This window comes from Pogona vitticeps, chromosome 1 (assembly GCF_051106095.1).
Source record: "Pogona vitticeps strain Pit_001003342236 chromosome 1, PviZW2.1, whole genome shotgun sequence".
Taxonomy (NCBI): domain Eukaryota; kingdom Metazoa; phylum Chordata; class Lepidosauria; order Squamata; family Agamidae; genus Pogona; species Pogona vitticeps.
In genome coordinates this window covers 308,392,373-308,418,776 of record NC_135783.1, presented here as the reverse complement: position 1 = coordinate 308,418,776, position 26,404 = coordinate 308,392,373, and the positions used below count along the sequence as shown (strand labels likewise).

Below are 26,404 nucleotides of genomic sequence, written 5' to 3'. Positions count from 1 at the left end.
GATGAGCAGCTCTATGAAGACTGTAAACAGAGGATGCGAAAGGTGGTCTTTTTGTTTGGTTACACCCCTCAAAAAACTGAAGATTCACAAAACCGTCAGCATATTCTTTAAAAACTTGGGAAAAAATGAAAAACACTGGAAAAATAACACAGTAGCTGCTACGCAACTTCTCAGGGATAGTAAATCAGCCACAAAGAAACTTCTCCACTGTAGCCACCAACCTTACCTCAGGATGGCAATGAATACCTGAAGGGACACATATACAATCATTTCAAGGATGTGACCAAGTAAAATGAAATGCTGTTTCTATCAGACAATGGTTCTCAATTGTATATTGTCCAGATGATACCCGTTTAGCACGCCTACGATTTCTCACCTTTAGCCATAGTGGACGAGCATCTGGGACGAGGCACCCTAGCAACAACTGAATACATTAACTTGAGAAAGAATGGGGGTGAAACTGATACTAAAGAGTTAGTAGTGCATCGACATCCTTCACCTTTCCCCAGCATTACAGGCTTTGGCATTGAGTCTTGTCTTCTCATGATGTGCCCAAAGGAGAACAGCCCTCTCTAGTTCAGTCAGTTTCGTTCGTAAGTGAGTTTAGGCTTGATTTGATTCAGCACTCATTTATTTGTGTTTCCAGCAGCTCACAGTAAAGCTCTCCTTCCATACAATGTTTTGAATGAATTGATTCCCTCCATCCCCCAACTTTCCTCAATGTTTAGCTTTCACAATGGCACATAATAACTGGGAATATCACAGTACTGATTATCTTGATCTTGGTCTCCAGCAACACATTCTTACAACTGGAGTTTTTTTCTCTCCCTAGTTCCTTTATAGCTGCCCTTAAAGGTCTCATTCTTCTGATTTCTTGGCTGCAGTTTCCATTAGGAATGATGACTGAACTGAGGGAGAGAAAATCTTTTAACAATTTCTAATTTTTTTATTGCAAACATTTTTGCAATTTTTGGTAGTCATGTTTTTGTCTCTTAGAAACCTGAAAATACTCTGGAACACTTCAACAATTCTACCTAGTTGCCAACAGCTTTTAAGACTAGCTGAAGCCTATGGCTAACCCTGCTCTTTTGCAGATCCTCGTGTGGTAGTAGCATAGAATGATATAGATATAACCCTTAAAGGCATTTTTAGCTGGCAAAAATTCTACCCAGATCAATTCTGTGTTTATAGGGAGGGTGATTTTTACAGCATTTTGCCCAAGTGTAGCCAAATGGGCTACTCCCAAGTGAGCCATTTGAAGACTGTAATCAAATTACGCCTTCACCATGACTATTGGTCTGAAAGTGGTATGGAGTAGACAGTGATACTGTTTTATTAGGCAATCTGTAAACCCAGATGAAAAAGGAATAATAGCAGTCAAAATATATCCTTTAATAAATGCAGGGTAAGTTATTTACCATAATTGTACCGACAAATCTACATAGGAATAAAGAAATTTCTTGTACCTCTACACATACATTTTAAGAATTTATGGCAAAGAAATAACCTACTCAGTGCAAATTGGGCTGATTCAAAACATTAAGATTCAAAAACATCCTTTAGTAATTCAAGCAAAATGTTTAGCATTATCATCCTAAGTTGCTAATGTTAAAAGGGAGGAAAGGGAAAAGAGAAAGAGAGAGAGAAAAGGGAAACAGAGTTAATGGAACCCACAGGCTACTGATGTGGCAGTTTATCAAATGTAGCTGTAATGAAAGATAAATATTACAGGCAATTCGCACTTCATGAAAGGATAAAAGTGTCAGTATGTAGGTACCAGTTTTACTGCAGGCCATAATCAGCAAGTAAACGAAAGTGCAAATGTCTAAAAAGTTTATAGCTTTCTATGAAGGCCTCGTCTTGTCAGGCATTGATTTAGGTTAGTGGAGGACTTTGCCAGTGTTAAACAAAGTGAGTGTTTGTGAACTTAGAGGACACGTTCCTCGGCTGCCAACAGAAGTGGCCTCAAGCGAAATGTTAATATGTTCCCAGGACGAAAATTTAAAGGAAAGGAAAGGCACAGATCCTTACACCACTATTTTCTTCTTAAACAGAGGGCAATCCAAAGTGAATGTTTCATATTCTCCACCTTCTCCACAGATATGGCCTCCATACTTCTTAGAGAGCTGAAAAATAAAAAAATAAATGTTATCTAATATAGGAGAAGACACATAAGGACACGTGGCCCTCAGATTTATGTTGCACTGGTAGCAGACGCTTAAATCTTGTGCACCCAAATGCTAATCCAAGCTTAATTAGTTGCAAATCCCACTGTGTTGAATGGAGTTCATCTCAAGGTAATGTTACAGCTTGAGAAACTACTAAGGTCTGTGGCAGTAGGAAATAGAGATTCAGAGGTGAACTTTGGGTTAGGGCAATGGTTCCCAGCCTTGGGTCCCTAGACGTTCTTGTACTAAAATTTCCAGAAGCCTTCACCACTAGCTGTCCTGGCAAGAATTTCTGGGAGTTGTAGTCCAAGAACATCTGGGGACCCAAGGTTGGGAAGCACTGGATTATGGCAAGATGCAACAAATGTAACATAGTGTGGGATCATTGTTCATGCATTTGAAAAGCTTATTAGAACTCATAGCCTGTTGTTTGGTACATGTGCTTATAAATCATACATATCAGCAACACCAGTAAAGCATTCATTGAATTAATTAAAAACAATAGAAAGTCGGTATATATTCTCATATAATGTTTTTCATATAGTTTTATTCACATGGAGGTAAAACTACCTGGACTGACATTGCTTCTTTTGGTTATTTTTCCCTCTGACCAAATGATACAAAGCTGAATCCAGTGAAATCCATGATTGTTTCCCTGCCTTCCATGCTTTTTCAATCTCTTCAGGAGGCCGGTATTATTCAGAATCAAGCTTTGTTGTGGGGCTGGAGTGGAGCTTAACACTAGAGCCCTTACTGAGCAGAACTTATTTCCTCACCAGATGCTCCTTGTTCAGAAGCTATCAATTAATCCTTTAACTGGCTTTTAAAATAGATGACAATGTCCACAAAGTATTGTAAGTAGGAATGTGTGCTTCATATTAATATCTCGAGGATATGAATATGAGCCGCAGTACCACAGTGCCATGGGGGCCCAGTTTCCTCCCCCAGAACCGTCCAGGCTATTCACTGGGCTCTGTGTGGCTCTGGGGTCCTTCATCATCATGGGTGTGCCAATCCCAACAGGAGCCCAACTGGCCCTTCCCTTCTTCCCCACACAGCCAACCACCTCAGCACAGAGGCAGGACAGGTTGTCTCCCTGCTTAGCCAATGAGTGCTTGGTTGAGCCCCAAAACTCAAAACAAAACACAATTTCAGTGAAAAGCATTAAATTTCACTGAGTTTTCAGTGACATTTCTATTAACTACAGAAATCTAGCATATGATTTTTCCAGCTGTATTGGAACAGATAGGACATCTAATACAATAATGGATGGGGGATAGGATGCTTGTAAAGAACAACTACATTATAAGCTCTCTAAACAAAAAACCTGCAGCAATTATGAAATAATACAATTTCACCAATTTTAGGACAAATCATGAAAAACCACTTATAACACAGATGTAGGAAACATGTCAGCCTGGCTCCTAACTTCTACTATCTCTTTTATTTGCTACATTTTCATTTTATCTTTAAACCCAATAGCACTTTTATATCTCTCATACAAGAAAGAAAGTGGAGGAAATTTGGTGTAGATGGAAAATGGGAGGTCAACAGGGAGGATTAACATTTCCACATGATTTACAGTCTTGACCTTCCTAAATTTTTGGAGGTTGATGACAACATATCAAAAGTATCTATTCCTTCTTTCTTAACACCACTTTCCCCATGCTCCTGTTGCTGGACAGCAATACTTTTGTGTGTCTACAAAGAAAATTCCCCTTAATTTCAGGTGTGTAGTCACTTACTTAATGGTAAGAAAAGGAGGATTCAACATCTAGTATAAGTTATGGTATAAACTCCACCCAGTGCATGTTCAGATTAAATCCCAAATTGTATCAGATGAGTGTATGAATATTCCATTAAGTTTGTGCTCTTTTAGAGGAGTAGGAAAATAATGTATTTCACACAGGCCTTCATAAACCTGGAACGAACCTCTGCAAGGTGAAGACAGCACACTGCAGAAGCAGAAGCACATCATGACATTTGAATGCAGCAAAAGTGTGCCTGAATTTAATCCTTTTATTGGACTCCTGATCACATTTTTAATCTACCTGCCTGACTAAACTGGAATATTTAAGAGGACTCTTCTGCTTTCATTCCCCTTCAACCTTTTACCTTGGGGAAATATATATAGCTCAAATGAAGATGTTATCTGTCATATAATTAAATCATGTCTGTTTACCCATTTTGGATGCTAAATTGAAATCTTTTTTTCAAATAAAGATCAAATTATCTTCCCCAAGCCTACGTTATCAGACATTTTCCTTTTAATGAGAGAATATCTCTTTGTCTAAAAATAACCAAACATTCACTTAATCAAGCTTTCACTTCCAAAGCTCACACTGCTGACATAAAAGATAGCTCCACCTGTCAGAAGCTGCTGTAAGGTTCTTGTAGGACAAATCCATCAAGAATAATTAATGCTGATGCAATAAGAATGGACAACTTACAAAACAGTTAGTCAAAACAGCTTATTCTTCTTTCTGCCAAAAACTACTGCTGAAAAGCTGCTTGAAACAAGAGACCCACACCAGGTAGAAGGAGTCACAACAGGCATTTTAAAAGGCCTATATTTAGAGCAAGCTGGCTGGTGGGGTAGGCTGCAGAGCCAAAGGTTGGGAAGTTCAATTCTCCTATGTGCATCCCAGCTGGTATTGCCTCAGTCGAGCTGAACAGTCCCGGGATGCCCCCAGAAAAAGGGAATGGCAAACTATTTCTGGGTATTCTCTACCTAGGAAACTCTAAAAAGGGTCATCATAAGTCAGAATTGACTTGACGACACATTATTGTTATATTTAGAACAACAGAACAGATGTCTACTCTTCTTCATTAGTATCCTCAGCAGGCATAACAAGTTTGAAATAGTAACTGTATAAAGGTTTTCTGAATTTGTTTATTGTAATATTACCTCTTTGGTGCCACAAATCCTTCCTGGACACCAACATCAAATGATTTAGATCTCCCAGTGGATTATTTTTTATCCATGGCTGGAATACCCAAGCTTCCTGTACGAACAAGTGCTTCTTTTGAATTTGCTTTCAAAGTTGAGGTGTACACCAACCCCTATCAGCAGATGGGCATGTTTTTCCTTGTAACTTAATTGAGGCTTTAAAGTGGAAGGCGTAATAAATGTAATGCAAGGCTTAAGAGGCTCAGAAAAGGTCCTAGAAGCTGGTGATTTTGCCCCTGCTGGCCCCGTGGGGGGTGGGGGGAGCCTCGCAAGGGTCCTGGAAGGCTCCCTCAGACCCTTGCGAGGCTCCCCCCATGGGGCGAAATCGCCAGCTTCTCTACATAAGACGCATAGACTTCCCCCCACTTTTTTTGGGGGGGGGAAGTGCGTCTTATGGAGCAAAAAATATGGTAATACATTTAACCCTGCAAACAACTTCAAAATGTAACTATGAATCTCTGAAAGCTGCTGAATGTATCTGATTTCTGTGCCCTGGGAAGCAACATAGTAAAAGCAAACTGACAGTATTTTAACTTCATACAACAGCGAAATGAAACAAATAATTAAGGTGTAAACTTTTCAGTTCGTTATATTCGCGAAGGCTTTCACGGCCGGGATCTAATGGTTGTTCTGGGTTTTTCAGGCTCTTTGGCCATGTTCTGAAGGTTGTTCTTCCTGACGTTACACCAGTCTCTGTGGCCGGCATCTTCAGAGGCATCTTCTGAAGATGCCGGCCACAGAGACTGGCGAAACGTCAGGAAGAACAACCTTCAGAACACAGCCAAAGAGCCCAAAAAACCCAGAACAACCATTTTCAGTTTGTATTTGATATGCAAAGCAATGCAACATTTGTAGCATGTTCCTTGCACCAAACCTATCCTTGTTGTTATCTGCCGTCAAGTTGCCTCTGACTTATGGTGACTCTATGAATTATATCTCTTGAAACGTCCCATCCTCAACCACTCTGTTCAGCTGTTACAAACTCAGCCTATATTTCTTTCATATTGTGTTTATGGCGGTAGTAAAAAAACAAACAAAAAACAACAAAAACAAAACAAAAGGTTGAGAACAGGTGTTCAATATGATTGGCTTATTTAAGTGAATTTGTTTGTGGAATTCAGTGTAGCAATAGCAGTTTAATTAGGCAAAGACAAGTAGTCCAATCTCCATCTTCCTCCCATTTTGGCCCCAGGTTGTTTCTTTGGTAATCTGACTGTGATTTCAAATTGTGTTGTTCTGTTCTCACTTTTCCCCCTTGGGTCTATCAGTACTGTACACATGTTAATCACATACAGTGACATACACTTGAAGATGTGAGCTATAGTCCACAGGAACTTGTGCAAATAAAACCTATTTTAGTCAAATAAAGACTCTTTGTAATTTTTGACAAGGTTCTTTGTAATTTGTGAGGTTCTAGGGAATGCTCTATTTAAATATCTACATTTAGATATTTAAAAGGTTTCTTAAATGTTTTAAAATTTGAAATCTTTAGTTTTTTTAAACATAGTTTTGTATAGTATTTTAAACTTGTTACAATTGTTCAGTATTAATTGTTGTGAGCCACCTATGTAATGAGCCTCACTAATGTAATGTTTTTGTGTGCAGGCAGAAAAAGGTTGCCACCATTTGCATCTTCCAGTGCAAGTCAACTAAAGATGAAAAGAGTAAGATTTTCAAATTTAAAATTGGGTTCGGGTCTAAATTGGGATGAATTGGACTTCCAATCAATCGGAACAAAACTGCAGTTCATCCCGAGTAATAAAATCATGCCCAGAACCAAATCTGGGGAGGGGAGGACTTTTATCTTGTGGCTATATATCAGATACATACTGTACAGCTCTAGTGAATACACAATTTCTTTTAAATGGTATCTAATTTTTTTCTCTGTTGGTGGTAATAGCTTTTAATTCTTCTAGCTTCATATTACCCATCTAAACTCTATCCAGTATAAGTAAATTCTTCAGGGCTGCAACGTATCAGGGTTAACTTAAAACTGCTAGAATGCTGCAAGAACCAAATAGAATAAAATGTGAGGCTAGGCACAAAATATTTGCGATCAAACATCTAATGATTTGACCTACTTTTCTTTACTTTTACCTTTATTAGATTTTTACCCCGCCCTCCAAGACAAGTCTACTCGGGGCGGCTTACATCATAATAAAAACATCACATTATAACAAATATCATAAAATCATTTTAAAACATCATAATTTTAACACTAAGTAAATCATTGCCAAGATGAAATAATGTAAAAGACAAAGAATAAAGATCAGTTAATTGACTGGAGGGAAGGCCTGCCTAAAGAACCAAGTTTTAAAATGGCTTTTAAAAACACCCAGCAAGGGTGCCAGAGGGATTTCTGTTGGGAGGCTGTTCCATAGCCGAGGGGCCACTGCCGAGAAGGCCTGGTTTCTTGTTCTTTCTTTCCGGGCCTCTCTCAGCGTTAGGCCCCTCAGCCGTCCCTGCTGGCTATGTCAGGTGATTCGGGTAGATCTAGGTGAGAGAAGACGATCTGCCAAGTATCGAGGTCCCAAACTGTTTAGGGCTTTGTACATCATCATTAGCATTTTGAAGTCAATGTGGAAACGTATGGCCAGCCAATGCAAAGCAGCCAGAGTGGGGGAGATATGCTGATATTTCCTCACCCCACTAAGAAGCCTGGTTGCCGCATTCTGCACCATTTGAAGTTTCCGCATCAATCTCAAAGGCAGCCCCACATAGAGTGGGTTACAATGGTCTAATCTCAAGATTACGAGTACATGGACAAGAATAGTGAGGGCCCCCCATCAAGATATGGTCGCAGCTGGGCAATCCACCATAGATGAAAATAGGTGGAGCGGGCCACGGACGCATATGTCCAGGTAACTGACCTTATGTATAGTATACTGGACTATAGACTCCAGCTACAAAACAATGATCTGGTGCATTTCAATGTAGATACATTGTTTGGTTTCCTTTTTAAAACAGCATGAGCTAGAATTTTATTCAGATTTTACATTGCAGTAAGAAAAGTCACAGAAGTCACAGGGGTTGGAATGCAGTGCAAAATTTTGATAATGGATGCTAAATTTGCTTCTTTCTTTGTGACAAACCTAGAGGAAACAGGAAGGGTGCAAAATCGAATATGGAGTGCAGTTCATTCCTTTTATAATAAACTGTAGCTTAGCATGAAGTTCAAGTACAGCCGAACAATGAATCAGCAATAGGAAGAAAGGCAGAAAGCAACTAAAAATTGTTGTAGCCATATTATTTAAGGCAAAAGGAATAAGAAGAAATGTATGCCTATACAGTACTGTAGACACTTTAATACTAATTTAGTACACTTCCGCTGACACCACCACTTTGAGGTAACTCCGCACAGCGGTCATTATAGTTTTCTATCCTTGTGATTGTGAAGGCACAACCAAAAGTTTGCATACTAAAAAAAGGTTCCACTTTCCGAGTTATTACCAGCCCAGATTCTCTAGGACTGAACCGGGGAAAAGAACAAATATACATTTATTTTTATATTTATCTGGGCTAGATTTGTTTTATATGAGCCAACAGCATGCTTAAGAATTGGGAACTGAAAAAATGGCAAATAAGGGAACAATTCCAAAATTGCACAATGCCTTCTGATCTCTCTCTATTTATCTCTCTCTCTCTCTCTCTCTCTCTCTCTCTCTCACACACACACACACACACACACACACACCACCCCCTGACAGAATTCAAAGGAAGTATTTTTAGAACTAGAGCCTCAACTTTCTCTGTAGCTGGTGTTTATGCTTCAGTTTCACTAAGTTATAAAGCAAGCTAAATATCTAGTAAAATATTTATGTACACTGACATTTACAGCAAATTACAGAACCCTTACCAACAAGAAAGTGTATTTACTGAGCAACTTTTCTTCACACTCCCCTACTGAAGTGCCTTCAGCACTGCTAAGGAAACCACATCTAGAAAAAGATGTTGGTTATTGTTGCATTGTTCAAATATGATAAAATCTATAATAAACAATACAAGCAGAAAAAAGGGGGAAGTAATTTCATCTCTTTTACTAGCTGCTGCAAAAGTATGTAACTTTAAAAGTTCACATGGATCTCGTCTTACTTCTTATATTTCTCTCACCATTTGATTTGGTGGGGAGAACCCAAATAATTTTTTTGAGGTGAAGGAGATGTAACACAGCCATCTGTACTGCAGATGATAAAACTGTGCTGCCAATGCATTTCATAATGACTGAAGAGGCTAAGCTTATAAGTTAATTATAATGGCTAAAATCCTGTTGCTTAGTGAAATAGGTTGCAGCAGTGTAGGCCCACTGAATCAGTGGGGATTTGGTAAGTCATCTGCTCTGTACATTCTATTTATTCAAATAGGTCTACTCTAGTTTTGACTTATTATGAGTAAGTTAGAAAGAACCTGCCTTGGGTACTTTTAAAGAGAAAAGCAGGGTAAAAATATTTAAAATAAATAAATACCTGTTGCAATCAATGGAACTTTTGGTAGAGTTGACACATCTAATCCCCAATCATTCAATGGACCTAAACCACTATAACTTTACTAAGCAATAGGATTTCAACCAACATAACACATAATTTGTGAGGTTGCTGAAGGAAGAAACCACTCCACTTATACCACTGATGAAAAGGGAGAGTACACTGCCAGACTACTTTGCTTTTTGGTCAAGCCTAAAATTGTACAAAAACTCCATCACAAATCTTCACAAGTGATGTATCTCTCTTCTAGCAATTGTTTAGACTTATCTTTGGAAATCAACACCAACTCTTACAAAATAACCTTGGCAATAATATTCAGGAGTTCTTTGGGCAACAATAGCATCAATACCCAATAATTTCCTGTACAAGTAAGGGTTTACCCATATGGCCCAATGATTTTTATTGGCCCAGTATGAAAATCAATGGAAAAGTGTATTAACTTGGAAGCTCCACAGCTATCCCAAACCACATACAAACCTTTCCGTCTGGACACAGTGAGACATAATCATACTTTTCATCCATGTGTGTGTGTCATACATCCTGGCATTCAAAGTGACATCCGAAGAAAACCAAAAATAAAAAACAAAAAACCCCAAACTAGATTCTGTATCAAGAATCTGTACATCTGCTGTTTCACTTATGGTATCCTTCAACAAACTACCCCCACACCACCATTCAAAGAGACAGCATTGGGAAATACAGGAGACAATCAAGTTAAACTGCAGAAGCTAAATGCAATTGTTAATATTTGACCTGCGTTTCAGTCAGACACATATCATGACTTACTATCTAAGATTAAAAGCTGCACTGGTTTACCTTGCTTTCTTCCCAGCACATCACCCGAAAACAAGCTACACTACTGCATCAATTTCATATGCAAAGAAATCAGTATTTTATTAAAGTGAATAAAGGGCTGAAATTAACAACGTTCTGCTCACTGGACTCTATTGGCTTCTTCAGCTAGATAGGTAGTATTTTAAATTTCTAACTCTCTCAAGCTATCTTGTGTAGGTTCTTCTGGTGTTTTATAACTTACCTGTCTACTATTATCAGCTTGTGAAATTACGGCTTGTTAGAACTAACATTTTCTCTGTTTATTTCCTTATCTCTAGCAATAAATGTGTCTGCCATAGCATTTCTACATTTTTTGGTTGTTATTTAAACATTGTGCTCTGATCTGAGAGGATTATAGCTAAACTTATTTTACCTCAGATTTCTTCTTATTAACTTGCACCAAAGTTATTGGGAAAGAGTACACAAACCCTTTGGGGGAAATTATGGTAGTTAGAAATGTTTACAATACTCTTGTTATATCTTAATATTTTGCAGTCATCCTCTTTAACTCAGTAGGTTGTTGTTGTTGTTTAGTCGTTAAGTCGTGTCCTACTCTTCTTGACCCCATGGACCAGAGCACGCTAGGCCTCCTGTCTTCCACTGTCTCCCGGAGTTGGGTCAAACTCAGTAGGTAGTTACGGTTATTTTACAAACTAGGAGTAACTAGGTTTACTTTTCTTTATTCCTGAATTTACATACTGCCTTTCCTCCTTTTATAAGACATTCATCCAATTTATCTCCTCACAGGATACAGAACATCAGTGGGATGAGCCCTCTCTTCAAAATGCATCTCGGATTCTTTCTTCCTGTGCTACCATGCTCCTTCATCCCACACGCCATTTCTTCAAACTACTACACAAAACAGAATGGGCTTTGTATTCTCAAAGGCTTTCATGGCCGGGATCCGATGGTTGTTGTAGGTTTTTCAGGCTGTTTGACTGTGTTCTGGAGGTTTTTCTTCCTAACGTTTCGCCAGTCTCTGTGGCCGGCATCTTCAGAGGACACAGACAGAGTTCTAAGTCCTGTCCTCTGAAGATGCCAGCCACAGAGACTGGCAAAACATTAGAAAGAAAAACCTGTATAACATGGCCAAACAGCCCTCAAAATCTACAACCACCACCAGAATAGGCTTTCTGCTAAATCTGAGCCTTGTATGGAGACATCGAACTTCAGTTCACGATCCCTTTTTTCTATTGTATATGTACCATCAGAATAGAAGCCATATTTCACAATGCGGAAGACTGAAACTTGATGCCATTTATCCCAGGGTACCACAATGAACTCTAATATTATAAATAGTCTGCTGTAAACCACTAGTCCCTGTTTTTTCTCCACTGTTATTCGAAACCTCTCCTGAGGGAAATTTTCCCTGACTACAATTACCTACATCTAAAGTTTGATCAAGGCTTGGGAGCGAAGGAAGTCTAAATCTAGTCCTTCTGAGTTTCCCAACTATGCACAAACCCTTCCTCAAGATTACTTTGTTTGGTAGTTTCTCAGATTCTATGTAGGTTTTTCCCCATTTAATAGTCAAAATGCAACTTCTAAGATTCCATTACGAGCAGGAAGATCTTTAGATAAAATAGGCTTGCACTCTGCTTACGTTTAGCTCCACCCAGCAAAGGAATGCAGCCCCAGAAAATTTATCTGAAACAAAATGGAATCCTTGGGCTGAAAAAGGCTCCCCAGCCTTGCTTACATGGAGATAAATCTGCTTTGTAGCAATCAATCTACTTGTGAGTTATAAAATACCATTAATAAACAACTCCTGCTATAATTCATCATTTTATGATGAAGGCACGATACACTTCATACATTAGAGAAATAACGTTATCTTTGACCAAAAAAATGTAGAAAAAATATTAAAGGGTCAATCCAGACCAATCCAATAAGACAAGACAGACATGTCTAAGTTTTATTGATGTAAATGGATGTACCCCAAGAATGATTAAAACTGCATAAACCTTGCTTATTTTCCTATCTCAAAAATAGACTCGGGTAGCATTTGTTAAAATGGAACATTTTTAACATGTGGACAAAAGAGCTAGATTATCTTCTTTTTTTGCAGAGTAAATTTTAGCTAACGTTTTGATTCTAAATGCCAGGATTTTAAAAACTAAGAAACCACATTTAGTTTCTTCCATTTTTTCTTGAAGCACAAAATATTTCATGTATACTTTCAATAATACTTACTTCCAAAAGATAAGGTTCCATTTCATCCAGTGTTTTTCCTAGATGTTTATCTGGATCTAAACCTGCCAAGAGATGTTAAAATATATTTGAGAGAACAAAGTAATGCTTGGGCGTCAGAGATTACTTTTTTTAAAAAAACCGTCTCCTTTGGAAAACAGTTCCTGTATATCAAAAAATAATGTTGAGGCAAACATAGACGTCCTTAGCCAGAACTCACTCTCTTATTCCCTTTGAACAACTGATTTCCATCCTTGGGAAAAAATAAGTTCATTTCCTTTGCCTTGTACAACAACTGAAAAACACATTGTTTCATTGCCTGCTTTCCATTCAGAAAAAAAATCATCAAATAGAAAAGGAAAACGGACTGTGCCATTATGATAATGGAGAGAGTCCATCAGATTTGACAACCCTATAAACCTCATTAAAAATGAAAACTCGCAGGACCCTTTCATTTTACCTTATGTCGAGTGGTGGGACTGATTTCAGAATGGTAAATTTCATCAAAATATGCAGCTGGACCACTGATCTGTATAAGACTACTATGACTTACTGCAACAAACAGTTCTACGAGTTATTTGATAAAAGTTCTTTCCAGCACATGTGTGCCCTAGGTCTTTCCCTATGATTACATTAGATGTGATATGACATGTATGCATACTATTAGCCTAGCTTCAAAAGCAAAACAGGCGAGGAGTCTTAATTCTTTTGCTGCTGGAAAAAGGGAACCTGCAGCTATCCATATGTTGCTGGATTACAATTCCCATCATCCCCGATGAGGATTTGGGCCATGCTGCCTAGGGATGAAGTTGAGGGGTCAACAAAAGCAAGGCTTTAACAGATTGACTCCCCTCCAACATACATGACTTTACTCTAAGTTCATTTTTGTTAAGAGTCAAACATCTGCCTCCTCTTCTACCACCATCAGTCAGACAACAAACACAAGAACTTCCTCCCTGGATCTGATCAAGCATCTGGCCCACCGTTTTCTCTTCCCCTCATCCCAACTCCACTATGCCTCTTACAATCATGACAGCAATGCAAAAATCTTCCTTGTTGTTTGTCTCTAGTATATCATAAAGAGTGGCATTCTGCATCTGAAAATAAGAGACTCTTTTTTTCAGGTGTTAATTTCATTGAATTCTAATTGAGTGGAAGGGATACAAATCTTCTAAACCTACCTTCCATATTTTATAACCTTTTGTCACTTTCTCCCATAGTCATGTTGCCTAATTGGTTTCAGCCTTCCTACTAAGGAAAATGTTCCAGATCAGGAATGGGAAAAAAAGCAACAATTTTTGCTAGTGGTACTACTGGGGGTGGGGGGAGACTTTCCTATTCATTGTTTTGTTCAAAGGAGTGAACAAGGCAATTCTAAAAATGGGGACAGTCCAAACAAAAAACTTTAAAACTGGGCTTCGGGTCACTACCAAATCTGCCACATATATAGCAGACAGGCTATTCTTGCTTTGTTTCATATTTGGGGAAGTCTGGGCAAAATCTTGCTTATCTTGAAAGAGAACCACTGGTCCCACTGGCTTTTTTTTTTTAAAATTTGGAAAGAATCCAGGCTACAAGGACTGAAATGTTGATTGACAAAAAAGACATTTTAAATAAGAAAAAAAAATGTTGCTGCAAGACTGGGGAAACATGGAACAGGTTTACCATTATGTGCCTTGCAAGATGATACATGGTCTCAGCTTCATAGGCTGGGAGAGAGATGTTTGGCGGACAATGAAAGGTCACTGAAACAGTCGAAATATAGCTTTTCTTTGAAAAGTTGTAAAAAAAATACTTTCTTTAAAGAAAATAATGGAGTGACAGTCCTCCAGAAAGGGATATTTTGTCATGTATCTCCAGGGAATGATCATATAAAGTTCTAAGGCATATTCAAAGCAATTTTGCATTACAAAAGCACAGAGGAGTTGTTTGTTTCAGTCCTTATTGCTTTTAATAAATATTGTCTCAGATTTTCTAAGATCAGGCTCTTGACACAGGTTTTCAAAGGGGAGATCAGCTCCAGGTCTGGGACAATCATAACGTTTAACCCTATCACTCACGACTCTCAACTTTTTAATGCTTTGGGTCCAAACAGACATTTGTACTGGCAAAAGGATTCTGTGTCTGGTTGTAAAAATAATTTTAAAATACAGTACTTTTAAAAATAGAAAACAAATATTCAGAATCTCACTAGTTTAAACTGTGGAATTACTGTTTTTTGCATTGTGGTCTTATTTGATGCTTATACTATGCCATTGTTTCAACCATCCCTCCCATCTTCCACAACTCTATAATTGTCTGGTTAAGAAAAGAACTCCAAAGATATTATGTTCCTTCAAATAATTTCTGATGTGTGCTTACTATATGAGTTAACGACCTCACAAATGTCATATCATTAACAGCTCTGCTCATATCTTGCAAACCAACAATATCAAATATTAGGATGTTCCCTATTTCTATTGTCCCCTCCTTCTTAGCAATAATGTGTTTTCCAGTTAGTTCTGCTCAGGTTTTGCAAATTAATAGCTCTGGTTTCCTTTATTGAGAAAATCTGCCTTATATTAGGACTTTCACTCTTCCTACTTTCCCCATCAACCTTCTCCAGCAATATTTTCCTTTCTGGTCTGTTCTCTATTTTTATTATGTATGTCTGTTAGGAAAGCTTTAGTTTACTCCTTTTTGCTCTAGGGAGAATTCAGGCTTGATTTGATTGATTCTATTTTTCTTGCCATGTCTGCGGCCAGAAAGGCTGTTCCCCCCAACACCACATTTCAAAGGACTTGATTTTTATCCCTGTGTTTCCTCACTTTCTTTCACATAGTATGGATTATTTGGACCTTGGTTTCTGGACCTTGGTTTCTGGTGACAAACTCTCTCTCTCTCTCTCTCTCTCTCTCTCTCTCTCTCTCTCTCTCTCTCTTTTTAATTCAAATCGTGAGGGGACATCTTTTAGAAAACATGCACAGAAGTTTTTGGTCCAATTTAGCTTTTCTTCCTCAGGTTGCCTAGTGTAAGGAAATGGTTTGGAAACTGGAGCACAGCTTTACCGTCTACATTCTGTGGAGCAGACATGGCAATATTAGTTTACCTGAGAGGTTTAATGGTTTTGATGGTTCTCCAGTGCATATACTGTACTTATTCATACTTTTGCTTCACTATTTCATTAAGTCCAAAAACTGATCTTCTAAATATTTTGGCACAGAAGGTCTAGAGTAACATCCAAACTGTTCTTGATTCCGCTGCCTCCCAGCAACCATAGTAGAGAACATGTGATCATCTGGGATTGTCTAGCACTGGGTAATTTTACGCGAAAGAAGTTTATGTTGGATTTTGTGTGTAACATATGTTTATTTAAACTTCCATTTTAAAAAAGCCAATACATTCTTCAAAAAACCTCTGATTTATGAATGTGGGATACTGTGCTTCTGTACCAACAATTCAAAACACAAGGAAATGGCCTTATGTTGCTGCATAATATCATGCTGCTTTGCTAGCAGGGAAAAGAATGGCAAACTTTACATGGCAAAGGGAAGACTGGATGCTGACAACACCAATGGCAGCAGTCAAGATGGTGTACAGGATATCTTCTTATGCTTACTACCATTCAAAAAGTGATACCAACCAAGGGAAAATCCCAGAAAATGACTTCTTTTCTCATCAGTTAACCATTTCTCACCCAAACACGATGCAATTGTCAGGGCTGTTTTTCAACAAGTGTAAATGGTAGTGAGCAAAGGATGGTATCCTGTAGACCACTGGTTCCCAGTTTTGGATCCCCAGATGTTCTTGGACTAGACATCCTGGCCAGCACAGCGAGTGGTGAAGATTCTGGGACTTTTACTCCAAAAACCATCTGCTGACTATTGAGCAATTTCCTGGTGTTTTGAATCATGAATCTTAGGCATCCTTCAGTCTCGAAAGACCATGGTAACGCGCTCCGTATGAGTGTCCTCTCGAGAGCACGAAGCCTGGGTAGAATAATATGGAATCATGGATACCGAAGCACAATATCCCACATTCATAAAATGGAGGCTTTTGAAGAAGCTTTATTGTTAAAGGACTGTAATTTCTCTGCCTCTCTACTAAAGTCTCTGTTATTTGCAGAGGGAGGGTACCTCCTTCCCAAAAGACTTTTAAGGAAGACTTGTGACCCTGGAAGATTTAGCTGACCTTCTAATTTGCAGAGGAAACTGTGATACTCAGTGTGGTGTAGCAAATAAACAGACAGACTAGGACTCTGGAGATCAGGGTTTGAATCCCTACTTGGCCATAGAAAATCAACTGCAATTCTGGAACTGGTATAGCCATTCCTTAAATATCTCACTTACCATGAGAACTCCATTAGGATCATTGTAAGTCAGTTCCAACGTGAAAGTACATATCAACAACAACAAACAGTAGAGGCTGCAGTTATCCAGGGCTTGAAACACCTAGCAAAATATTTAAACTTCCAAGCCTCTCTCTAATTTTTTATGACCTTGTCAAGTGAAACCTTGCACATCTGCACATATACAAGAGACCTTAATAAATATATTGCTCAGTTCTGGATTTTGCTTTATTTCTATGGAGCAACTCAACTCAATCTTTTTCTCTTTTTTTGAGTGCATATACAACAAACCTCCAGAAATGCATCACTGTACTACTGATATTGTTGCAACTACTTGTATTATTTGTATTCTGTTGCTTCTACCCAATGAGTGAAACTCCAGAAATCACAATTAAAATGATTTAAAAATAGAATATTATATAATATTGCTTACTTTTTAATCCTTAAATTCCTTTTAATTACATTGCAATTAGGATCTTAATCTACGTAAATAAAACAAAGAAGGAATTGAACAGAAGTGCATAATAGAATAAAAATCGATCACACGCTCAGTATTTTTTTGCTATGTGGGATCTTCCCGGGTGGGAAGCAGAGAGAAAGGACTACCTGGATGGATGAATAAACCCACAACAAGGCCTAGGCCTTAGAAAACTCCATGCTGAATTAGGAGATTAATTAGGAGGAAGAATCATAATTTGCAGTGCTGACATCTATTTTACTTGACTTGCATGTATCTACAGGAAGCAATTATGATTCAATTAAAATATTCCATTTTATTACTTTAGTGACTGACCTTGAAGTTAATGTCCATTTTATTTAATTGCATTATCTATGAATAAATGTTAACCCTAGCATGTTATGCCCCATTATTTTCAGTGCATTTTTCAACTCCCTGACTGAATTATATCAGTCAATTTATTATCCACTGTCACAAAAGCAAGTAAAGCTTTATTTCTTGGAGAGGATCCCAACACATGATAGGAGAAACATCACAAGGGGCTTGAAAATACTGTTTAGCAGTGCCAAGTTAGATGAATTGGACCAACTTCATAACATCTACGGCCTAGAGTTTTACGGTAAAATCAGTATGTGCTGGTATTAGTTGCTTAATGAGTTTAAAAAGCAATTTCTAGTCTGTCTAATCTCTGACAAATCCATTAATAGGGACTGTATACCTTCTTGCTTACAGCAGCATTGCATAAGAATATCTTTTTCCTCCGATTTCTCAGTAACTTGTGGACTTTTGAGGAAAATGTAGGCATACTTCAAGACTACTGTGGAAGTTCTGAATACATGGGAACCCATTATTTTAAAAAGAAAACAGAACACAGGAACCATGTATATAAGAAAAATATAAGTTCACACCATTTAAACAAAATTTTAGAATGATTTACGAAAATAAACCAGGTTACCGGTTTGCATATTTATACAACTAGCAGAGAACTGATACTTGGATTCCTCAATATGCTTCCCTGACATGGGCTATATTCGATGATCCTTAGGGTCTAACTCTGTCATTCTAAGATTATTATTTTAAGATTATAAAGAAGTATCCTGTGTAGTATATGCTCACACAGTGGGGTTTTAATTAACTGAAATTATTTCAAATAAATGGAATGCATATTTTTAATTTCTCAAAATTATTTGGAGTTTCGGTTCAGCAAATTGGATTAATACATCACAAAATAAGCCATATGTAGCTGTTACTGGATTCTCAGCAACATGCTTAGAGGAATGATTAGATTCTTTCTTCTCCATCATCACTTTCTTCATATGGAGAGTGATATATATGAAGAGGAGAGGTCTGCTGCTCCTGTGTCAGCTTGACACACAAATCTTGGAAAACTGGTCTTCCTGTTCACATGTAGAGCCTGCGTACAAGCAAAATAAAACTCTCCTCTGGGGATATGTCACTTCTCATATGCAGAAAGCAAGAGGGGATAGGGGAGGAACTAGTTGCTCCTCTCTAAGGCATGTTGCTGAAAACCAGGCCGGAGTCAGCATCATGTCTATATACCTCTTAACACATATCCTTAACTAATATACACTGAAACTGAAGCCGAGGTTTGCAACTCTTCTAAAGCAAGAAACAAATGCTTTAACAAATGCAGTAAACAGCTTAAAGAACTTTTTTAAACTGCAGGTTTTTTACATCTCATTACTTTATGAAGACTGGCACTGAAAAGTTTTCAAAGGCACTACATATTCAAACAAAGGAATAGGAGGCAACTTAGAGTCATTATTGCCCCAGGGTGCCACCAAGCAATAGTACAAGATAGGATGCGAGCAGCTTATAACTTAAGAAAACCAAACAGAACTATAATTCTTATGGAAAAATTTATTTTATTTGACTCCTCACTTGTTATTCTATACTGAAATATGAACTTAACACACATCTGCATGCAGATGTGCACATAACAATGAGATGTTAAGACTGTTTCTCAGTAATGCTTTGGAGGTTGAATTGTCCACTGACTGGTTTGTGAGGAAGTACAATCTTAATAATCTTAGAACTACAGAGCTGGAAGTGGCCCTATGGATCATTGAGTTCAGCCCATTCAAAGGAGGCACAATGGAGAATTGAAATCCCACAACCAGATATCTAAACCACTGAGCTATCCAGAAGTTCTTGTAGACAAAGGCTATTGGCATATGACACTTCTTCACTACTTATCACTATGCTCAGGTAGGTCAATAACATGATGCAATAAGTACCTATGTAGACCTGCAACAGCCAAACACCTGTGGACTTGCATCACTGAAAGGCCAGGTCCAGTCAGACAAACGTTAAGTTGAAAAGCAGTAGTGCAAAGGAGGATGGCCAAGAAATGCTTATTAGAAAAGGAACTGTCAGAAAGTGTTTACCAACTTTATCTTACTTCATAATTCAAACCATGTTTGTATCATTGGGAAACTCTGAAAAGCCCATACATCTCTATAGGTTATTTAAGAAAAATGCATATATTTCTGGTACAAAGAGCTGCAAAGTCCAAAAAAAATGCAATTGTGCCTATGATCAACTCAGAAGTAGTGAGAAAAAACTGTCTGCCCATCTGATGCCTTGGTTGTAAATGATCTGACAGAATTCCCCATGTGTTACCTATTTGGAATGAGTAAACTTGGTGTAGACCAGGTGTCCTGTCTTTATTAAAAATGAGTGTAAAAATAAACTATCACCTTAATCAAAGTAAAACCCTAAAAGAAATTTGAAGAAGAAGCTCAGACAGACAGAGAGTAAGGGTGTTCATCTGTAAAAGAAAAAAGGGCAATAATCATTTGAAAGAGGAGAGGATTCTGGTCCCGTGTAGGTGGAGAACAACAACAACAACAATAAAAAAGTAGAAAGACTGCCGAGGTCCTTGAAAATGTGTCTAGTGATGGGTTGTGAAAACACCATGGAGAATTCTGTGGGCGGATGATAAGCTGATATGACAGATAGAGGGACTATGACAGAAGGCATCAAAAAGTCGTGATGTTTCAGACGGCAAAGAATATCCTTGGAAGAATAGAAAGGAAAGAAGCCCTTGGAAGTCAATCAAGCTGAAAATACTTGCCTTTTAAGAGAAAAAGGCCATTTAGTGGAATTGTACCTGGCTTTTAAAGAGACAAGTATTTACATGAAAGTTGAATGGGATCGCTGCCTTCCAATATTAAGCTGTATGTTACCAAATAAGAAGAAGCAAGACTGAAAGCTGCATTTTTCTCCTTCTTAGAGAAGAAATATGTTGAGAAAGAAAAAGGCACACCAAATGACACAAATAAATAAGTGAATAAGAAACAAAATCATGCTTGATGGTCCACCCACACGATAATCCACCACAGGTCTTAGCTGTCAGACACATTTGAAGTTAAATATCCACGGGGCTGGGTTTCATGGATGAGGAGAGTAAAATGTCCAAAAATTGGTTTGGACAGCTTTAACACACCAAATAAATTAGAGGGGGAATACACCCCTCTAGATCTTGCAGGACTGCACAACATACTGTAACCTCAGCCCCCATTTTCTCCTATTTTTAAAATTAAAATTTCTTCACACCATCTGAGAGATATGCATGTAACATTGCTATATTTTTTAACGCCTGCATACTATTTTTTTTCCAAATAATGATTTTTTTTCTAAACATGAAATGACTTCAGATTACTTCCACAGGTGAATAAAGGCCCTTCCTTTTTCAAGGAGCAGAGGTGCTGAGCGTTTGCTTTGGCCAGCCCTCATGTAAATCCTACAGTGTTATGAAGAAAGCTGCTGTCTGCCTCCAAATACATGAAATGACAACAACAGAGGCAAACAGTCCATAATCTTTTCCTTTCATGTGTGTTTTACAAAAAGGGATATCACTTTTAAAAATCACCAATGGAATCAGACCTTTATCTGTGCCACCAAAGTAGTGTTCAGCTCCAATATCTATGCATTAGCCATTTCCTTGTAGAAACTGTTATCTAAGCACACCGTTTTTATATGTTTTAAAAGAGGTAGTCCTGTTAGTCTATGTAGGCGAAATATATATATATATATATATCAGGCGAAAAAATAAAAATAAAAATGTTGTGACACTTTAAAGACTAACTGCTACATTTTAATGTGAGCTTTTATGGACAAGTCTACTTCCCCAGACATATGAGTTTTTTATATGTAAACTGAAACCCCAATTCTTTAGGTGCGAGCTTGCATAGAGGTCCATAGGAGTAGACATCCCTTGGCGAAAGCTTCTGTGTGAATTTTGGGAAATGGGTGAAAAGCCATGTAGTTTAAGGCAGTGGTCCCCAACCTTGGGCCTCCAGATGTTCTTGGACTTCAACTCCCAGAAATCCTGACCAGCAGAGGTGGTGGTGAAGGCTTCTGGGAGTTGTCCAAGAACATCTGGAGGCCCAAGGTTGGGGACCACTGGTTTAAGGGACAAACCCAATACCACAGCCCCACATCCATTTTCTATATATTATGCCCTTCATGTGATTCACATATTCAGTGAAATGTGTGTGTGGAAGTCCCAATGGGAGTTAAAACTGCTACTTTTCCTTCTTTTTTCAATAATAAAAATACTGAAATATACACAGAGAAGAACTAACCTGTGAAGAAAGAAAGAAAGAAAGAAAGAAAGAAAGAAAGAAAGAAAGAAAGAAAGAAGTCAACTACACCACGTATTTTCATTTTGACGAATATTGCTAACACTTCAAAATATATACAGACGGTTTTTAAAATCTATATATAAGCAAAGTCCATTATAAAACAGACAGATCATTTCAGTTTCACTCAGCCGGCATTCTTTCATTCTACTAACACCATAATGCAATGAAACTTGAAAACTCTTTAACATAATTTAGATGGCTTCAGGACAGTTAAACTATTAAAAAAAAAAAGAAGTCAGCTCAAATTTATTCAAGAAAAGAAAACTACCCCCATCATGGAAAATTACTCCCTGCACTTCTTCATTACCCCTTGCAAGACACACCAAAGCATATTTATTAACATAGCATGAGCCTACTTTATGAAGAAAATTATGGTACCCAGCTCATATATGTATTGTAGGTATCATTTTACTGCTTCTCTGTAAAAATAGGTTTTGCTACAGAGAATGTTATAGCAGAAGGAGTCAATATGGTTTACCATGGAAAATATATATAGTCTCCAAGTTCTTCAAATATATGCATACGTAACAAAAGCAAGGACTTCATATAGAAAGGGAAGTGATGAAAAGCAAATTGCCAGCACGTCCTTCTCGCTTTATCCCATCTGCTTTCATTCTATATTAAAAAAAGGAAAAGAAACCCCAAGTGAACAGGGAAAATTTAAAAAGGAGGCCAAAGTTATCTAAAAAAAGATGAGGAACTTTTTGGCCACATAATCTATTTATGGTTCACAAGCATAATTACAGGTTGATCGGACAATGCATTTACATTTATCTAGGTACAAACACTATTTAATTCAAGGGGCTTCTTTCTAAGTAAGCACACTGATTATCAGGCTCATTATGAACTATACAATCAGAATTCATATTAAAAATCTTATTGAGATTCAGGTCTGTTCATGAAATAAGAAATGTCTCAACAGAAAGATTCCATAATCAAAAACAGTAATAAGCAGACAAAGAAAAACAATGTATCTGGAATGCTTCTGTGTTGTCACTGTGGCAATCTACACAACCAAAGAGATGAATCACTTTTACCAATTGAACCCATTCGTCGTCGTCATCATCACCATCATTATCTCAGAACTGCAGGACTGTAAGGGACCCTATGGATCATCAAGTCCAGCCCCTGTCAAGGAGGCACAGTGGGAAATCGAACTTCCTACCTCTGCCTCTGCAGTCAGATACCTAAACCACTGAGCTATCCATCAGTTCAAAACTGTGGCTTCCAAATATGAGACTGCAATACTTTGTCCATGCTGCCTGAAAAAGGACACCATTCAAGACAGAGCACAGGATCTCCTCTTCTGTTCACTATCATTCACAAAGAAACATAAAACATTTTTATACAAATGGACTGTGGGTAGGCCAACCTTCACAGTACAAACTTCTGATAGCAAGCACAGGGCCTGTTCCCTATGAGAACTTTATTCCTTTACCATCCCTCTATTGAATCAAGAAACAACAAACATTGGAGCATTACCTGCTAGCAATCCAGTGATAGGACCTGCACTAGAAAAAGACCTGGCATGGTGAAAAACCTTAGGATGCTAGATTTTATACAGGAAGATCTGACAGCAATGAAAACATTTAAAGGAAACAGGCAGCACCAACTTCTCTTTAATGCGCAATCACAGAATATACCTATGAAGTATTTTCTGTATTCTAAGTAGAGACAACTACCTCAGAGGAAAGAATTCCGATCTAAAGAAGCAGACAGGATAAACATATCCAGGTTACAACAAGAACTGAAAACAAGCACAAAGCATTTCAATAGCACACCAGTTTTTAATTAAATGTTCACAATAACATCACCATTAAACAACCAAATTTAAACTAAATTTTCACAACAGCAATGCTTTTATGACTACGTATTTAATGACAAGGCTACGGCCTCTCCATTGTTCCTTGTCGTATTCTCCTTTTAATTGCCCCAAGAGTTGCAATGAGCTACTCTCCAGAAATCTGACAGAGACCTTTTGTTTCATCTTCTTTTTGCATGCTCTCAAATTTACTTAATCTGATTTAAGGCATTTTAAAAATCTGATGTCTTCAGATTTTAAGAATGCTGAGCTCAACAAAACCAGAAACTCCTCAATCACAACTGTTCCTTCCCTTTTCCAATCCAGAGATGAGTGGGTATCCCTAGTTAGCGTCAACAGTATCATCAGTCCAAACTTAGATAGACAACAATACGGAATACTGGACGTTGCGGTTCAACAATATCTATCGAGCCACATCCTGTCAGTCCACGTAATCCACTGATGATTGACAGCACTCATTGAAATGAAATCTATGGGAATGGAGGAGAAAACAAAGTTGGATGGGATACAGACAAGGACGTAATTAACTGAATGAAACACTGAACAAGAACATGCTTCCATATTTCAGTGTTTTGTTACAGGGTGCCCTTACACTTCTTACATTGTCTTAGAATCACAGAGTTGGACGGTTCCACAAGGTCATTGACTCTAGCTCCTTGCTCAATCCAGGAATCCAAATCAAAGCAGATCTGACAGATGGTTGTTCAATTTTATCTTGAATACCTCTAGCATTGGAGCCCTCAACACCTCCTAAGGTAATTGTTTCCTTTGTCATACTACTTTAACAGTTAAGAAGTTTTTCCTAACATTCAGCCTAAATCTGGCTTCCTGTATCTTGAACCCATTATTACATGCCCTATACTCTAGGATGATCTTCTTCTGTTCTTGTTTGTACTAATCATTTCTTTCCCATATGCCTTAGCTTTAACTTCTTAAGAGTCTTTGTGGTTGCCTTGCCTTCCCGTTCTTTTATAGATACTATTTTCTTGTACAAAGTACTCCACAGGATTATATTTACAGGAGCATGAGAAAAATAAGAGGAAAACAAGGAATAAAGGTGAAAGACAGCCTCTAAAATGCTAGTCCTACACACACACACACACACACACACACACACACACACACACACACACACACACACACACACACACACACACACACACACACACACACACACACACAACCTGACAAAATCTTCCTTATTATTGTTAATAATGTGAACTGTAGTACTAAATGAATTAAAGTGACTACAGTATAGAAGAAATATGTCTGGAACAAGTAAGGTCAAGTGCATTTACATTCCACAGTGCAAGAACAGACTATGAAAGCTTTGCCTACCAATGTAATTACTATAGTATGTGCTGGTTATGCAGCAAACAAGAGATTTAAAGAGGCTGTAGATAGAGAAAAAGAGAGAAAATAGTCTGATATCCTTTCCTGGCATCAACATAATTTAACAAGAAAATACAATAGAAGCTAGGAGTTAAAAGCCATCAGATATGCATGCAAAGCAAATCATTCAAACTAATTTTATTGAAGATAGGAGGCTCTCTGCATATAAAAGGCCACATATTAAAATGTCTTCTCTTATTTCTTAGCAAGTTAACTCTTAAGAAAAGGAAAATATACATTATAGCCATTGGTTTTATATATGCCATTGAAATAGTTGTGATAAACATTTCCCATTAGTGAAAAAACAAACAATAAAATAAAATGCTTTAGGTTTCAACAGACTATGTATCAGCTTCAATGTGCAATGACTATCTCAGAATCAAGCAATACAAAAAACATGCTTATTTCATTAAGCATGGGTGGGAAGCATCTTTTGTGGTTAATTAAAGGTAAGAGATATATTTGGGGGGGGGGGGCTACACACAAGAGACTTATCTGATCTCCCCTTAACTGCATTGTCTCCTTAAAGTTTCATGCACATTGACCATGAGTAAGAGAACAAAGTATACTTTCCAACAGAAAATACAGCAGAAGCTGTCAGAAACAAGAGGCTGGAAAGAGGGCTGGCTGATTGGGGGAAGCAGCAACAGCTAAGCCTCTTCTGTGTTTACTTCTATGGACCCTTCCTACTATCCCTCCAGGTACAGAACAACAGAAGTTGTCAGAGCCAATGTCTCTGTGCATGCTAAGTGTGCATTTAGCATTGCAGGTAAAGTGATGTGAGTGCTGAGCCACCAGAACCTTCTTTGTTACTAGCCACTGCCAATTGTTGTTAATGTTCCTGTGGAGAAATTGGTCACAGAGTAATGGGGGGAGTCAGGGAATAGCAATGACAATTATTCAGGGCAGAGAATGATGCAATGGAGGTAAGCACTTCAGCATTTTGTGAAGGCACGAGGGTATTGGTTGCCCCTAATCTGTGCCCAAATATAGTTTGGATAGCCTTGACGACAGGATACTGGCCTGAGAGCATTGCTGCAAAATGCCAGGAGAGTACATTGGAAAACAACAGCCCTCCAAGACTTGATAATGCATGTGCATGATGACCAGGCT

At 38.0% G+C, this 26,404-nt stretch overlaps 1 protein-coding gene across 4 annotated transcripts in view; it reads right to left on the bottom strand.

The window, feature by feature from the left end:
* The window catches only part of DPH6 (diphthamine biosynthesis 6), a 335,370-nt gene that overhangs the window by 213,273 nt on the left and 95,693 nt on the right, over window positions 1-26,404 (bottom strand). For 3 of the 4 annotated variants that reach the window (XM_072986316.2, XM_078391934.1, XM_020789398.3), the window contains exons 6-7: window positions 12,627-12,688; window positions 2,032-2,126 (exon numbers count right to left, since the gene is read on the bottom strand). In XM_072986316.2, the coding sequence (XP_072842417.2) occupies window positions 2,032-2,126; window positions 12,627-12,688 (157 nt within the window). The remainder of the gene's footprint in view (window positions 1-2,031; window positions 2,127-12,626; window positions 12,689-26,404) is intronic. The other variant, XM_078391924.1, reaches the window with a different exon arrangement.